We start from the raw sequence: 16,531 nt of genomic DNA on the forward strand, positions 1-16,531 counted from the left end.
GTAGGAAAAAGTTAAGATTCTACTTTGAATCTCACTTGAAGTTCAGACCAGTGTACTTTTTAGTATTAATATTGATTCCTTCCTAAAGAAAGGTCCATAGCAAGGTCTGTGTAGCACTGAAGTGAACTTTCCACTGCTGACTCTCTGCGTGATGTTCACTTCTGTGAGCACTTTTAGGAAGTTTCCCATGGTGCTGTGATGAGAGGAGGGGAGAGCAGTTGCAGATGGGGAGCGAGTGCAAACAGGCCTCCAGGACCCTTAAGCCTCTTGGGAGAGATAGCAGTTAAACAGGATTACAATATTATGATACCCTAATCTTCAGACCCCCAGGTCTTGATTTAGTAGGTCTGAGGTAATTAGTCATTCACAAGGGATTTTCTTCATTCTTAAAAGAACAGCATTTGCTGCAATGTAACAGCCTTAATGTTGTGGCTGTGTCCTCATTTTATTTGGGATGTGCTACTTTCACTACTGTTTTAAGAAACAAGTTGATTTTTGAAGTTGGACTCTACAGCATTCTATGGGTTTAAATGCAGAAGTATCTCCCAAACATTAATTTCTCGACTGACAATGACAAAGAAAAAATAACAGAGCATCATAGGCACGACAGACTTGCTTGCTAGCCCGCAGAAGTGCTTCCTCCACTAGCAGAATTTGACAGCCAGTTAAGAATAGGCTCTGCGCTGAGGGATCCTGCTAATCACAGAAGGAAATACTTGTACGAGCACCAAATAAGCCATAAAGCCTGTATCGACTTTAGCTAAAAACAGTTTTATAGGACTGTGTAAAACCTCTCAAGTATGTTAGGAGAGCTGTTGGGGCATAGTTTAGAATGATCTTAAATTAAACAAATCATTCCAGAGATTTGTTCTTATTAAAACAGTTATTGTTAAAATAAATAAATAAATAAATAAATAAATAAATGTGCTTCTGTGGTGAATGTATTGTGAGCTTAACTTGTAAAAAATCCATCGATGGATTTTCAGATTCTTATTTCCAGGTCTAACACAAGCGCAAACGGTATCTAATTTTGTATTCAACAGTATGTAGGAAGGCCTGCTAATGATCCTGAGGGCAGAGAATGGAGTCCATCAAATATTTAAAGGTTTTAATGGAGCTTTTGAATTCATAAGAGTTCCTCCTTTCCTCTACGAGAGATAAGACTATGACAAAAACTACTGATCACAGATGACGATGTGTGTCCATTTCCTAATAGGAGGAAGATGAATGAGGATGTGTGTGGAACATCTGGAGAATTATGCATCAAAACGTACAGTAAATATTAGCACTTACCTATAATGCTTTTGCACTCTTTCTACAGGCACTTAATCTTTCCTGCACTGTCTGGGGAGATCCTACCCCGGAGGTCTCATGGCTGAAGAATGAGAAATCATTCGTATCGGACGCTAACTGCGTCCTGAAATTTGAATCTGGAAAAAATGTCAGCTTCAGCATTGCGGCAGTGTCCACACACGACTCGGGGAAATACAGCATCGTGGTGAAGAACAAGTACGGCACCGAGACGAGCGACGTCACTGTAAGTGTGTACATACCTGAGGAAGAGGCAGAGCCCGAGCCAGAGAAAAACAAAGAAGACAAGAAAAAGAAAGCGTGAATTTAGCAGTAGGAAACGGAGGTGTCTGGATGAGGCGCTGACGTAATCTGTGTGTGTAAATTGCCTTCTTCTTTAGCAGGTAGCCTTGGATTTTTCCACTCACTTCAGTTGTGTTTCTAGTACGCTTTATTTGTGCCTGGGAAAACAGTGCCTCTCCTAAATATTTACTAGCTGCTAACTTCACAGGCTCCAGCTGTGCCATCCTCAGCCAGGCCAAACGCGTGCTGGCCCTCAGCGCGAGGCCGCAAGTCGACCTTTTTGCTGGCGTATTTGACCATGCAACACAAATGAAAAGGGCAAAAAAGCATTTCAGCAGAGGCCACTTAATGAAGCAGCTGGAAAGGTAGAGAATGATCGAGGCATTTTTGAGCAGCCGTTTAGATTTATTCCAGCTTTGGTAGAATAGATGGCATGTGTTAGAAAATTACATAATAGAGATATTGGTACTGTTTTTTTTTTTTTTTTGTATACATTAAGGCCTCTTTGCATTGCTGTGTTAACTTAGGGAGGCCTTAATATGGGTGTAATTTACATCCATAAATATTGTTTATTCTGCCCAATTGGGGTAAAAGTACTGTAATATAAGCAAAAATCAGAGTCAGAAGGCCAGAATACTAACATGTGTGTCAGCACAAATGTATGAACTGTGCTCTGTGTTCACAAATAAACTGATTTCACTTCTTTCCTTCTATCACAAGCTTGTTTCACTGTGTCTTATTTCACTAGTCACGGCTCGGGTAGTTGTTCACAGTTGTTTATAGTATCTTAACCCTTTCGCTCCTGTAATTACCTCTCACTTTCCTTTAGATCCATGCTAGTCATCACTGTGCATTTCACTACAAAGCCCCCAGTGACACCACTGCACACATTTCTGTCCAAACCCTCACTACTTTACATCTTAGCTCAAAAGGGTCTTTTTGTTGTTTTTGTTTGTTTGGTTTTTTTTTTTTTTTGCAAATTCAGGCACAGGATTTGTCTCGTGGGATTCAGTGGGCCTGCCCACGAAATTTAAGGATATTACAAACATACTTTGTTAGACTGAGACTTCAGTTAATTACCTTCATCCAAAGCTAGTACCGAATATCAGAAATTTCGTATTGAAGCACTTTTCAAGCTACAGAAAGAATCTTTAGTGGCACCTAGAAAAGAAAGATTTTTTTTCAGTCCAAAATTTTTGAAAACAAGTAGTCCAGTTCTTTGAACTCTGATTTTTCTTCTCACTTACATAGATAAAGGCTCCATGTCAGCAATTTTCCAACAGCGCCGCTGATTATTCCCAGAGCAGAACACAGTCCGTCCTGCTGGATCTTAAGCAGTTATCTACCACACTGCTGTTTCAGAGAATCATGTGCCAGGGAAACATTGATTTCTTTTCAGAACTGCTCTTGCTGAATCACAATTATTCACATTAAAATCTAAGAACTTATTTCTCTTCCATGTTTGATGTAAGCATGACCTGTGTGCACCTTCCACATACTTGTCATTTTTAACTATGGTGATGGCACAAATCCTGCTGTTCCCTAGGCCATTGTCTTGCTGCAATACAGGCATTTCTGTGAGGATCCCACACAGTGCTGCACAGCTAATGCTCGGTTAAATCCCTGCCTTCTGGGGCTTACTGTCAGCTGTAGCTAATGTGAAAGGCCTTGTGGATGCAAGAAGGAATCCCTTTAGCCCATGCAAAATTAAGAGTTGATTATTGCTGGTGTTGTGTTTAAAATCATGCCTTTTCACAGCAATTAGACTACTGAAATAGATGCAGCATAAAACCAAAACCTATCTGAGCCCAGGTTTCCTCAGCTGAACAAAGGCTGGTGTCTGGTCAACTCAAAACCTGCTGAGAAATCAGCTGAATCTTGCTGAGTCTGAGTTTGCCTTTTTGTCTTGTTTGTGCTCAAAACACAAGCGAAATGTCCCGCAAAGCCCTATAAAATAACCAGAACCTCTAGGATAAAGAAAAAAAACCACAGTGAAACAGTCAGTACATTTTGCATGACTTAGATAACAGCAGATTCAACATAGTTATCAATGTTGAAAATGGTGATTTTTGCAATTTCTGTATCAAGTTTTGATCAGTTTCTATTGATCAATAACAATTTTATTAACCCTTCAAAAATGTATTTTTATAATCATTATAGTAAATGCTTTCAATTGCAAAACTGGTAACAGTCAGATTTAAATTAAATTTCTGACCAACCAAAGCCTTTTAGCAGATACTTAACTTCAGGTGTGAATAGTACTCTTGGTTTAAAAGGACACATTACATTTATCTGGTATAAATCATATTTTTTTTACAGAATTGATTTCACATCAGTGTGATTTTTAACATAAAGTCATGTGAAACTCATGTGTTTTCAGCATTTTGCATAAGCCGTATCATGCTTGGTTTCCATGTAATCTTACCATATACCTCAGATATCAATCCTAATGAGACTACGACAATTTTGAGGTTTAAGTGTGTAGTTATGTACCTTAATGAATTGTGATCTCAGTTATAAAAATAGCTCAGACTTTATTTAGCACAACGGCTGTGCATGAGATAAGGGAAGAACAGTTCTTAATTCTCAAAATATGAAAATAGTAATTTAAGATATACCACACTTTCTGAGGTTAAAGAAGAACTGTTGTCAAAATATTTGACAATGTCTCTTAGTGTGATGTGACACCAACCCAAGGACAATAAGCAGCAGGTCATTCCAGCTCGTTTTCAGGACATTTACTACAGAGGCAACCAAATCACATCTGTTCTTTCCCAAGAGCACAAGCAAGAATATGACTTGCTCTTTGCAATAACTGATAACTGATCTTTATTACACAGCCTTGGTGTATTTTTTTATATAGACTTCTTTTGGCAGCAGTTTGTTTCTTCTAACTTCAAAAATCTGTCCTTCTACCTCCACTCATTTGGCAGAACTGCGGGGGAATAAAAGGAATCGTCTCCCATGTAATAAGCAGGTTCCTGGTTCTCTTTGCTTCAGGAGATGTACATATTCCTGAAAGTTGGAGAAATAACTGCTTTTGAATGCCCAGCTGCCACGGATTCGGTTATGGTAGTTTCAGAGCAAATTTGTGATGCACCCACATTTCTTGTCTGTGCCTTTTTTTGTTCTTGCTTTGCTTCAGGTGATTGTGATTGTTATGTCAGAACAGACTGACATGGCTAAACACGCTGGTAGCGCCCAAGGAGGCAACCCAAGTAACGTAACGGTAGCTAAAAAGAAAAGATCAACCAGCAAACAGGAAAAAGAAGAGAAAAAGAAAGGTAAGAAAGGTAAGAAAACTTTGACTTTTATGGACTGCTGCTCAAAAAAAAAAACCCCAAAACCTGTTAAATGTTATGCACGTAACACTCTGTGCAGATCATTACTTATTAGGTCCTAAATGATCAAGTTTTTGTTGTGCTTTTAATCTACAACAAATGTAAAGTACAAATTGCCTGTGTAAACCTCAGTGACAGAGATTTAAAACAACACTTTTAAATCAGCGTTTCAGTGGGTAACAAGTTCTCACCTTGGCTCAGTTGAATGATGACAATTTCAGAAGCCACAATAACACTCAAATTTCTGCATCCCGAGGGAGGAGCTCCTGACGCAGTACAAAGGCACAGGCTGAGGGCTCTTCCCAAGTGACACTCTTTCAGGCACAGAAGGGCTTTGCTAATTTGGGGACCATATTTGCCGAAGCATTAACCTATAGCTGTTCTGTGAGAAAAGTCTATCATTCTCTCTTATTTTAACCTCTGTGCTGAATGGCAAAGTTGAAATTATAGGTGAACATTTCTCATTCTCCAATTTAGAGAAAGAAAGAAAGTAAAAACTCTCTGGCAATTCGGCCTTCTTGTCTATTACAGAGTTTTACTGTTCTTTTAGATGCTTATTATCCAATAACTACTTGAATACTGATTTATTCTTGACAAGTACAATTCCCTCGGGTAGAGCATTTTAACTCCATATAAGGCTAAAATCCCAGCGTTTTCAGGATATGTTTTATGTATCTTTGTCCAACTCAGTATATTTTCTTTATAAACAGGATATGCAGGTGTTATGGCACTACTGACAGACCATATCATACTCCTATTCCCCCTGCCGCCTTCTCCTAAGGCAGTAAGAAATACCCAACTGTTTCTCTTTCTCTCCTGCCTTACTGCTGTGCGTAACTGGCCATTTCTGAGCAGTCCCGTAAATGTGGTGGCCTGTACAAGAAACAATTATTTATGTGAGGGAATGTTTGCTGTTAATCTCTTGAAATAGAGACCACAAATACCTGGGCTTTTTGCTCTATGAAAAAATGGTAACGTAATTTGTAATGCTGAATCTCTCTAAATGAAAAGATGAAATGAGCATAGGAAGGTCACAAACAGTGCCAAAGCAAAATCTTAGCCTACATACCTCTGTGTAAAACTGAACATAACAAATATATGAGAACTGTTATTACTTCTCCTAAAGCAGATCTTATTAAGCCACATGCAGAGGAAATTATTGCTACGGAAGAGACACCTGATCCAAACGAAATCCATATAGTGGAAACAAAACAGGATACAGAAAACAACCAGCAAGGAGACAAGGAGAGCAAAGGGAAGACGGCAGTGGCAGAGATCGTTCTCTAGCCCACGGGAAGCTTGGATGGGTAGGGGAAGAAACCCTGGAATAAGAGCCTTAAGTGAAGTTATGCTGCTCTTGAATTAAATATGTGATCTTGTTATGATCCAAATAATAAGCTCAAACCAGAATTTCATGGGTGGTAAACTAGCCATATTATTTTCACATCAAATGCTAGTGTTTTTTATAACATTTGTAATAGCGTCACAATTGCGTAGTAGCATTTCTATCTTGGATTAACAAATTAACTGTTTTACATTCATTTATATGTACCCCAGTAATTACCTCTACTGTACTGAGATGTAATTTTAGTTACTAATAAAATCTCCACGAGAAGCAGAGAGAACTGATATATTCAATAGTCTTTAGAAAAGTTTGGTACCATCTACTCATGTGGACCTGATCCCCAGCACAGGCAGATCACCATCTTTTGAGGGCAGATGACCCCCCTTATTCTTTGAAGGAAACCCCACAAACAGCCCTCCCGCTGCCCTGTGGGCTGCTCTTTTTGTGGTGACAAGCCCACGTCTTGGGGGGTGTAGGAAGCCAGCCAGGTGCTGCCCACAGGTGATCGACGTTTCTTTCACCCACGCTTGTTAGCAGCAGATCAGGCTGGTCTCACGTCCGGCTGCTTCTTCACACCCAGACTCCCCTGACGGCCGTTCAGCCCGTTCAAGTTCATTCACCTCCCGTTCCCATACTTGGAAGGATCGGTCATACCACAATGCCTTCTTTTCAGATGGATTATTGATGAAATATTACTTAAGTCAGCCGTTCTAGAGCGTCAGATCTATGACAAAAGTGGAATATTGAAAACATCTTTATAGCATGAGAAAAATATATTCTTAGCATTTAAATGTTTCTGAGGTACTCCCATCCCTGATGGGAAGAAATCCATTTATTTCAATACAGCTCTCTCCAATTTTTAAAAATCAACAGAAAGGTTCCTGTTGCCCCAAATGCCACTTATATTGCCTCTGGGGAAGCAACTGCAGTAACAACATTTCTGTAAAGACTGTGAAAGATTTCAATAATTTGCATGGTCCATTCTGAGTGACAGAAAGAAGACATGTAAGATGCAATAGAGAAAGAGAATATATGAAATAAAACATTGGCAGTTACACTCAAAAATGGTGGGAGAAACTTAAAATACCAACTGAGATACAACTGAAATCCTGTCACCATCCTGTCCGTGTGTTTAATGCACAGAGCTTGACTCCACACTACATGAGTCTTGTTCCACCCTTGTGCATCAAAGTTCAAATCAGTAAAAACGTGGAGCAGCTCAGCACTGAGCTATGCAGGCGCAGGTGCCAAACAGAGACCCAGGAAGAGGTGTTTCTGTGCTAGGACATATATTATTTAAGAGGACAGGAATGCATGCAGGTTTCCACACAACTGTAACAGCAAGTGCTAAGTATCTACAGCTGTGGGACTGACTCCATCCTTCTGCCAGAGCTGGTCTCTCCTTTCCAGCCTCTCCAAGCTGCAGGCTGTTTCATGCAACCCTTGATCATTGCTCTCTGCCACAGTAATCATCCCACCCTGCCCAACCTCTTCAAAAATCCGTCACTTGCTACGGCTCCTCAGGGTCGCCTCTCGCAGATAGAGATATCAAAGGCAGTGTGTAAATTACTAAGTGAACAAATTACTAATTACTTAGTCACCCCTGATCCAACTCCTGCAAAACGGTCTTTACGCTGGGCTTAGCAGATGTGAAATATGATCTCTGAAGAATATTATGAAAGTGTCCCAAAGCAAAGCCCACTCTGCTACCAGGGAAGCCAATTCTGGATTTTTTTTCTTGCTTGTCATTGTACCAGAACTGGGTCTGAGATTTTGTTGAAAAAAGAATCACTATTTTCCCGATACTTCTATTCAAAACTGCTGTGAATACTCTTTTTAATTTAAAGTGTGCCTTTTTTTTCTGTTAAATTTGGATGCTTCCTCAAAAGGTTGAAAATAAAGCCCCAACAGCGTTGTTCTTGTGGGAGCCATTCGAAACACAGTGTTACACTGGGCAAATGAGCAGCCCAAGTAAGCACAGAAAGATATGAATAAAACTTCAAATTCTCAGTTTGGTTATCTCAGCTGGAGTTGTTCACAAATGTACAATAAAAATGTTGAAAAACACTATCAACTAAATCGCTGAGTATATTAAGTTGATCATATTACCATGTTTGAATATTTTTTCTTGCAATGTAGATGTCTAATCTAATTTCCATTCTCCATGATAAAGCATGAAAATTAGCTTCAAACTTTGTCCACTACATTAGGATAAAATGCAAGTTATTTCTGAAGCAGTAGAACCTCTTACAAGGACACAGAACCATTTGATGACATTGAGAGGTGGGTACCAAGTGTAATGTTTATCTAAAGTGCCACTTCCAGATGATACCTTCTTTTGTCCCCTACACATTCCACACCAGCTGCACATTACACTTTGTATTCAAATTTATAATCCTATTGTGAATTTCTCTGCTTGTGGTGTAACAACTGAACTTAAAAAATGCTGAAAAAAAACCCCAGCCTATGGTACACAAGCTATATTGTCTGCTCAGCTGCGAAGTTTTATGAAGTGTGTATTTGAAGATGAAAGGAGTTACAAAAAGCAGGCTTTGCCCTTCACCGCAGTAAAGGCATGGGGATTACGAGGGTCCCTGAGGTCTTCCGAGCAGCAGTTCTGGATTTGCTAGCCAATTAGTGAGGAAGATCCGTCTGTGGCGAGACGGGACTCCCTTAATTTGCCAATGCACGAAGCCCTGCTCTCCGCAGCAGCCGGCTGCAGAGCCAGGCCGGTCCCTAAGCTAATTAGCACTGGCTGGACCTCTGCTCTGCGCTCCCGAAGGGCGGCCGCGGGCGAGGGTGCGGTGAACAATCGCCCCTTTAAGCTGCACTTGCATGGACTGGAGGCCCGAGAGGGACCTCCGCACACAACTAGTTTCCTTGTGTGGCTGAAAGGACAATGGGTTGTAAGAACCGAAGCCCGACGTCGGCTGGGAGAAAGAGCAAAGTGCAACAACAAGTTGTAAAGGGCAAAAGAGTAGCGAGAAACTGCTCTGCTCCACGCGCCACAGAGGAGCAGGAGCTCGGCGCAACTGTGCACGGGATGGAAGGGGAAGGGGCAGCCAGGAGAGGAAGGAAGACGCCAGACGAGGCTGCGATATTTTGCTGGCTTTCCCCTTGCTGCCTTGTAGCCTCACTTCTCCTTTCACTGCAGGGCAGAGAGGGCCTCTCAGCAACCTTTCTCCTTCTGCAGCTCTCCGCACACTGCGCCCGTCCCCCTTGTTCTCCTCTCGTCACCTTCTAACACCAGCCCTACTGGACACGCATACAGACACTTCCACTGTCTCCCCACTCACACTAGCATCAGCAGAATAAAATCTCCTACCCAGCCTGTGATTTCAGCAAGGCTGGTGATCCCACCCTCCCAACAGGAGGCCTGGAAGCCTCTCCCAGCCATGAGCAGAAGGAGGTTTGTGAAACACCTGCTGATGATTGATGAAGGATGGAGAAACATCGCTCACGTTAGACCTGATCTACGATGAGTTGAGTATCTTAAACCTGTGGACAGGCCCATTGCCTTCGGTGGGACTCCTGGCACGCTCAAAGATTTTGTTGGCACAGGGCAGAATTCCTTACAGCCCTGAATCCCTGCTACTAATTTCCTTCACCGCTTCCAGCTATTAAATAGGGGAAAAATAAAATGAATGCTTCATGCATTCATAATGCCATTTTTATAAAAGAGGCCCTTCTTCAGCAGGCTTGAGGGAAGTTAGTGAGGAACTACTGAGGGGAGACCTGGTACTCATGATTAAGACACAGAGGAATCCCTGAGATTTACTCTCTGTAGGATATAAAACGCATAGTCTAAGCAACAAGGAAAAGAAAACAGTGTGAGTATTGACATAAGGGATGTCCTGATTGTTGCAGTGTGAGCTGTGCTGGTTGTGGTTATGAAACAAGTACATTGCTCCAATGCTTTTGGGTGTCACATGCATAACAGAAAAGCAAAATGACATCAAAACAGTCTCACCACAATTGACAGTCTTTGCTTTGTGTGGACCAAGACATTTATTTTTTTAATTGCTGCCAGAACTGATGAAGATGTCAATCTTCCTCTCACCTACCAGCATCAGCAACACGAAGAGGACATGGGAGCCCAACCAAGCTGGGGCTGGATAGTATCTGTGTCCCTACACTTATGGCTCTTTAATGGCTGCAGAACCACAGGTTTTGCTGAGACTCCACTAAACCCAAGCCATGTCCTTCCAGACAGTGCTCTACCCCTGGGTCTCTAGCTCGAGGGTCTTGATCCTCATCCTCTCGCTCCTTTAGATCCCTCATCCTCTAGATGGAGGGTCTCTAGCACGGTAGGATCTACCCCTGCCCTGTGTATCCTACCGTGCCGCATCCTCTCTTGCCTAGCTGCAGGAAGGCTGCCCCTCACTGGGCCTGAGGCTCCTCACAATCTCACAGCTGAGCAGCTGGATGGCCACTGATTTACACATCAAATTGCAAATACAGCATTTATCAGCAATAATATGTAGCATTAGGTAACAAGCTTTCAAATTATTTTCTCTCCCACCTCCACTAAAAAAAAGCCCAACCCAAACAGACAACAACAACGAAAGAAACCAACTGTAAGCAGTTGCTGTCATCTCATCTTCCCCAGTCCTTGGTGGGCAGAAATAAAACCAACATTCATTTGTCGTGAAAAAAAAAAAAAGAGCATGAGATAGATAGCCACACTTCTTGAGGCCTGGAGGTCACAGCTCAGCTTCCAGTGGGAGTTTAGCAGGAACTGCAAATCACAAACACACTGTAATATAGGGAAAGAATAGCTCTAGGTGTACATCCCCATGTGATCTGAATGGATACAAACCTCACCGACAGGTTGCAGAAATACAAGACATTTTTACAGCTTGATTTTAATCTTTAGTGGAAATGTGTTTAGTGTAAGTTTACTTGTGTTTAGTTTAGTATAAGTTACTAAGTAGTTTAGTGTTAGTAGAAGAGTAGGGAATATGAAAGGAAAATACTGCAGGCTGTCTACATCCATAGCCTTCTGCTTGTGTGGAGGTTGTAATGCTGGGATGGAGGTTGCTTAGCCAGAACACAACGTTTTTTCAAAGGCATGCCCCTCTAATCACAGGCCTGAAATAGCAAAAGTGTGACTTCCCTATTTGTTATTTCTACACAAGATTTTTCTGTCAACTAAGAATCTAGTCTGGTTTTGGATTAATTCTATACTAGAAACTAGCTTAGAATTGGTATTTACAGACATATGATAGTTTTAGCCCCTACCTGTTACCTCCCTGCAAGGCCTGTCTGGTGCTGGGAAAGAGATTCCCCTCAACTGTTCAACTCGCTGTTATGACTAGCAAAGATAAGATCATGGGAACACAAAACATAGTTTGTCTGAGAAACTACTGCTTTGGTTACCCTCACAAACCAAGGAACTTGGATGCCAAATAAAGAACTCCCTGAAGAAGGAAACAACCTATTATGAAAGCTCTGCTTTCACAGAGCTGCGGGATGGACTCTGTTTTGGGGAAGGATGTTATACTAACATAGCTGGGTTGTTATTATTGTGACATTATATTCAAATGGGAGGCCTCTTCCAAAAACTGCAGCAGCTAAAAGGAGGTTTCACTGAGGGCAGCATAAGAGCCCCTGCAGCTTGTGTTGCCTCCGCATATCTGGGGCCCTGGAAGGTGCCCCAAAGGTGATCCTGAGTATCTGATGGGACAGCAACATTATCAAAATGGGCAGGCATGAAATCTGCCCTTTCATTCTTTTTACTTATGTATAATACATTTTGCACTATCCATGCAATTCTGTGCTTGTCTCCATGAAAAACTCCTGTAACAAATGCAGCCTGTGTGTTATGTAAGAAGGGATTTTAGCTCCATGCTCAAAGGAATTTAAATGAATAATTTGCAAATTAGAAAATCTCAGTGACTATCATCTTTTATGCAGCTTCTACCAGGAGGTACAGATGAATGCAGATTTCCTTACATATTTGTAGAACTGGTACAACAGTTTCAGGAGAGCCTTCCAAGATGGCCTATGGGACTAAACTCTGCCACCTGCGCACGCCTTTGCGTGCTAGGAATGCCTTTTTTGCGAGGCAAAAAAATACCTTAAAATAAAAACAGATGGTCTAGTGATAAAGCACTGAATAGAGAGATTCAAGGTTGCTAGGCTGTACTCACAAATATGCAATTTCACCTTTCCCCTCCTTTTGTATTTTCCCTGTTTCTATTGTAAATTATTTGGGCTAATCCTGTATTTGTACACGTTATGTCTCAATATCAGCTGAGGCCTCCGGACAATGGTGTCATTCAAGTAAATAATGAGTAGTCAAATAAATAACACCACGTAATGAATCAAACTTCACCAAACACAGGCATGAATCACAAAAGCACTGGGCAAAGCACCCGCTGACCTGAAAGACACCCCAGGCCTGCTGGACACGTTCTGATTTCGCAATTCTGAAATTGCATTAAAGAAAAAAAAAAGTTGAAGGCCCTCTGGATACAACAAGTTTCCAAAGAAGGATGCAGTAAGTGATTTAAAAATCTGCATTTTGAAAGCAGTGTCATTTGAAATATTAGTTTGGGGAAACATTAATTACAGGACAGGGCTGGGACTGAGGCTACTGGGAGCTGCCCAACAGCCGCACTTCATCCCTGACACATCCAGCAGGGAGCAAGAAGAAGGAACGAAGCCACCCAAGAGCCCGTCCACGCCACACAAGCTGGGCCCACGGGCACAGGCATCAGGGCTGCAGCAGCCCCACGCTCCGTGGGAAGCCCCTGGGCGCTGTGGCAGCAGTGGGACAGCAAGGGAAGGAGGAGGACGGTGAGTGAAGCTGCCCCAGCCCCAACGCGGAAGATGGCGGCGGTTCCTGCAGCCGCCCCCTCCCGCGCAACGGCCGCGCACGCGCGCGCGCCGCCCCGCCCCGCCGCGCGCCGGCCACGCGCGCCCGCGCCCCGCCCCCCGGACGGTCACGTGGCGCGGGCGGTCGGGAGGCGGGGGAGGGGGAAGGGAGCGAGCGCGGCGCGTGCCCGCCCGGCGGCGGCGGCGCGCACTGAGGCGGGGGTGCCGTGCACGCGCGCGGGAGCCGCACCAACCGCCGCCGCTCGGCGCAGCTTGCGTCGAGCCGCTTCCCTTCCGCTGCTCGCGTCCTCGGCCCGCTCCTCCCTCCTCCCCGCCCTGTCTCCATCCATCCATCGATCCATCCGTCGCGTGGCCTCGCCCGAGGTGAGCGGGAAGGGCCGCTGCGCCCGGGCCGGCTGGGGAGGGCGCAGGCGGCTCCGTGCTGGGCAGCGCGGCGCGGGCTGCCCGGCCCGGCTGCGGGGCCGGCTCCGCCGCCCGTCCCCGCCGCCCCCACGGGGCGCGCTGGCGGAGGGCGCGCCGAGCAGCGGCCGTTGAGCCCGCGCGGCAGCCGTTAACGGCCGCTCGGCGGCAGCCGTTAACGGCCGCTCGGCGGCGGCGGGGGCCCGAGGGAGCGCGGGGCAACCGCCTCTAGGGCCAGGCGAGCTCGGGAAGCGGCTCGAGCGCGGCGGCGGCACGAGGGCGCCCTGCCCTGCTGCAGCCCCGCTCCGCTGGCCCGCGCGTTTGAAATAAGCGGCGCTACGTGCCCGGGCTTCTCCCATCCCCGGGCTTCTCCCATCCCCGGGCTTCTCCCATCCCCGGGCTTCTTCCCGGGTGTGGATTTCTGAGGCTGCTCCTGTTAACGTGCTTAGCTGCACGGCCTCTGTGGTTTGGGGCTTTCTTTTATTTCCAACCCCCCGCTATTTACCCGTCCCTGTAGAGGGAGTATGAAGTGGTGTTGATCACTCCAAGTGCACTGCCCGCATTCTTTGTGCTCCCGTTTGAGCTCTTGCCAAGTGCCCGTCTAAGTTATTTTGTGTGAATGGCATCTTTCCTCCCGCTAAGTGGCTTCTGAATGCGCGTTGGAGATTTCAGTGGTTTGTAACAGAGCTGGGCAATATGCTGTTTAAACGTGTGCATTTGCATCCGGCAAAAATGATGCAATGAATTTACCTGTGCTTGGCCTGCACTCTTATGTTTTCTCACAGATGCAGTTGGGCTGGTTGTACAAAAGGTGATCTACGACTGCCTGCCTCTTACATTCAAAATGTCATAGCAGTAATGAGAATACATTAGCCAATATCCCACAATGGGTGTTACTTTAGGATTCATTCTGAGAGGAAGAAGATAATAGACAATCTTACAGAATACAGTAATTTAAAAAGTAATTTAAAGAGACTTTATAAAGTGTTTCTCAGGACAGTTTTCAGTACTGCATTTTTAGTGTTTGTGGAGCATACTGGAAATGATAAAATATGTCGTGATATATACCTTAAAAATGAACAGGTGCTCCTTAGTGAAAGTTGAAGAGCAGAAGCCCCCATAAGCTGTCATTCTGTATGACAGAAAGGGTGGGCAGGGCAGTCGCTATAGCTGAGGTGCATTCTCATGTTATTCTGTATATATGCGTGATAACTGTAGTTTATATGTGCATGAGGAAAAGTATAAAGTATGAAAAGTACGAAAGTAAACAATTTTTCCTCTTCCTACAAAAGAAAAAAAAAATCAAGGAGGAGGAACTCTTTTGGGTGGAGTGAAGAAGTGATCCATGAGGTGCTCTTTAAAAATGTATTACTGTTGTACAGTAGAATATCATAACTGGCGAGCTGTTTTGAAGGGATCATGGTCAGGGATTTCAGGGAGTTTTAGTAAAATGCTACATTAGCTGGAATTCTTCATACAGTGGTGCTGAAAGGCTGCGTTAAGCTATTGCAGTATAAATTATTAAGCTTACAGTATAACTCTTTGGTTAAATGTATTAAAATATGTTTTGTTTTGTTTAGTTTTCAATGGACCCTAAAACAGTGATGTAGAACTTCGATCTTTCTTATGACCCAAGTAATGGTGCTTGGGTCATAGCATTTACATTCCACATTGTTGTGAAGTTGTTTGTTTTCATAAACTAGGGGGAAAAGTGCATTTGAAGCATTCCAGCATCACATTGTAGAGAACTTTTTGTCCCCTCTTTCTACTTGTGGTATTTTTTTTTTTCCATGACTGTGAAGTTACAATTATGGTGACGTATAAACTGCATTTACTGCCCTTGATGTCTCCTTATTTATCTTAAGGGCCAGAGACACCAGGCAGTGGCCCTTCTTTACATTACATGACTCTTGCCTCTGCCCCGAGGAACTTGCAATCTAATTAGATCAGAATCAAATCGTTTCTAGTAGGAATGAGTATTTTGTTCAAAGCCACACAGGGAACCTCTGTCAAAGCTTGCAATTGTTAGCTATGTTCCTTCCTCTTTTCCTGAAAGATGCCTGCATGGTTAATTCTTCAGATTGTAATTCTCTTGTGCCAGTTTAAGTGTAGGATCACAGTATGCGGTGAAAATGGACACGCAGCCCTTAAAGGTCTCTGTGTGTGATCATAGAATATCTGTGCTGAATTAGAGCATGAATATATAATTTATAAAATAACTTTGATTTGTATAAAAATAACCTTTAATCTTTGTTTATATCCTCAATTGCAAATACATTGTACATAACAGTCTGAAAGGCATAAAAGGATAGCTTCTGGTGTGAGATTCAGTACTGCCTATTAAAGGCAACTGCATTGAAAAGCTGTTGAATTTATACAAAGTGGTGGCTAACATGTTTCTAATCAGATACTAGTCTAAAGCATGTGCATTAGACTGTACATACAGTATTGGGCAAATTCTCAGACTGTATTAATTCTCAAAAGTTATCTCAACAGTGCTGCATATAGCATGCACGTATATATCCCTTATACACCTTTGCCTATGGCAATGCTATTCAGGAGTACCTACTCTGTGAACATTGTCTGGTTTGAATTGCATGTTAACGTTGCCTACAACAGTACAAAGATGACCTCTGTAAATATCACATCTAAAGAAGTATACAGAGAGAAAGGGTTGTAACTGCAGTCATCCACTTCAAGTACAGTAAAAAATGAAACAACTCTACAGTGTTGAATACATTTAAGAATGAGGGAATAGCTAGGGGAAATAAATACTCATCTTTGTTCTTACAGACATTCTTGTACTTGGTAAAGTTAATGCTGACTTTTCTGTTTGTGCATCTAGACTGTTTTGATTTGAAACTGTCATGTCAAGCCAGAATACCTCAGTATTTGAGGATTAATATTTCTTAAAATCCTAGAGGAAAGCACAGAAATGCAATTTTGTGTGTGTGTATGTGTTTCTATACTTAAAGGGTATTTTAAAGTAAATTTCAAGCCTTTGCTTTCTACA

General features: G+C 43.1%; 1 protein-coding gene across 3 annotated transcripts in view; it reads left to right on the forward strand.

The window, feature by feature from the left end:
- LOC112944104 (phosphatidate phosphatase LPIN2-like) overlaps window positions 1-16,531 on the forward strand; it is a 115,961-nt gene that overhangs the window by 66,607 nt on the left and 32,823 nt on the right. Inside the window, exon 38 of one of the 3 annotated variants that reach the window (XM_026035472.1) lies at window positions 1,322-2,065. In XM_026035472.1, coding sequence (XP_025891257.1) covers window positions 1,322-1,615 — 294 coding nt within the window. In that variant the 3' untranslated portion in view covers window positions 1,616-2,065. Of the gene's footprint in view, window positions 1-1,321; window positions 2,066-13,429; window positions 13,483-16,531 lie in introns of those variants that run through there. The other 2 variants (XM_026035475.1, XM_026035474.1) reach the window with 2 other exon arrangements.

Source organism: Nothoprocta perdicaria, unplaced genomic scaffold, assembly GCF_003342845.1.
Source record: "Nothoprocta perdicaria isolate Ctin4 unplaced genomic scaffold, notPer1 scaffold_16, whole genome shotgun sequence".
NCBI lineage: Eukaryota > Metazoa > Chordata > Aves > Tinamiformes > Tinamidae > Nothoprocta > Nothoprocta perdicaria.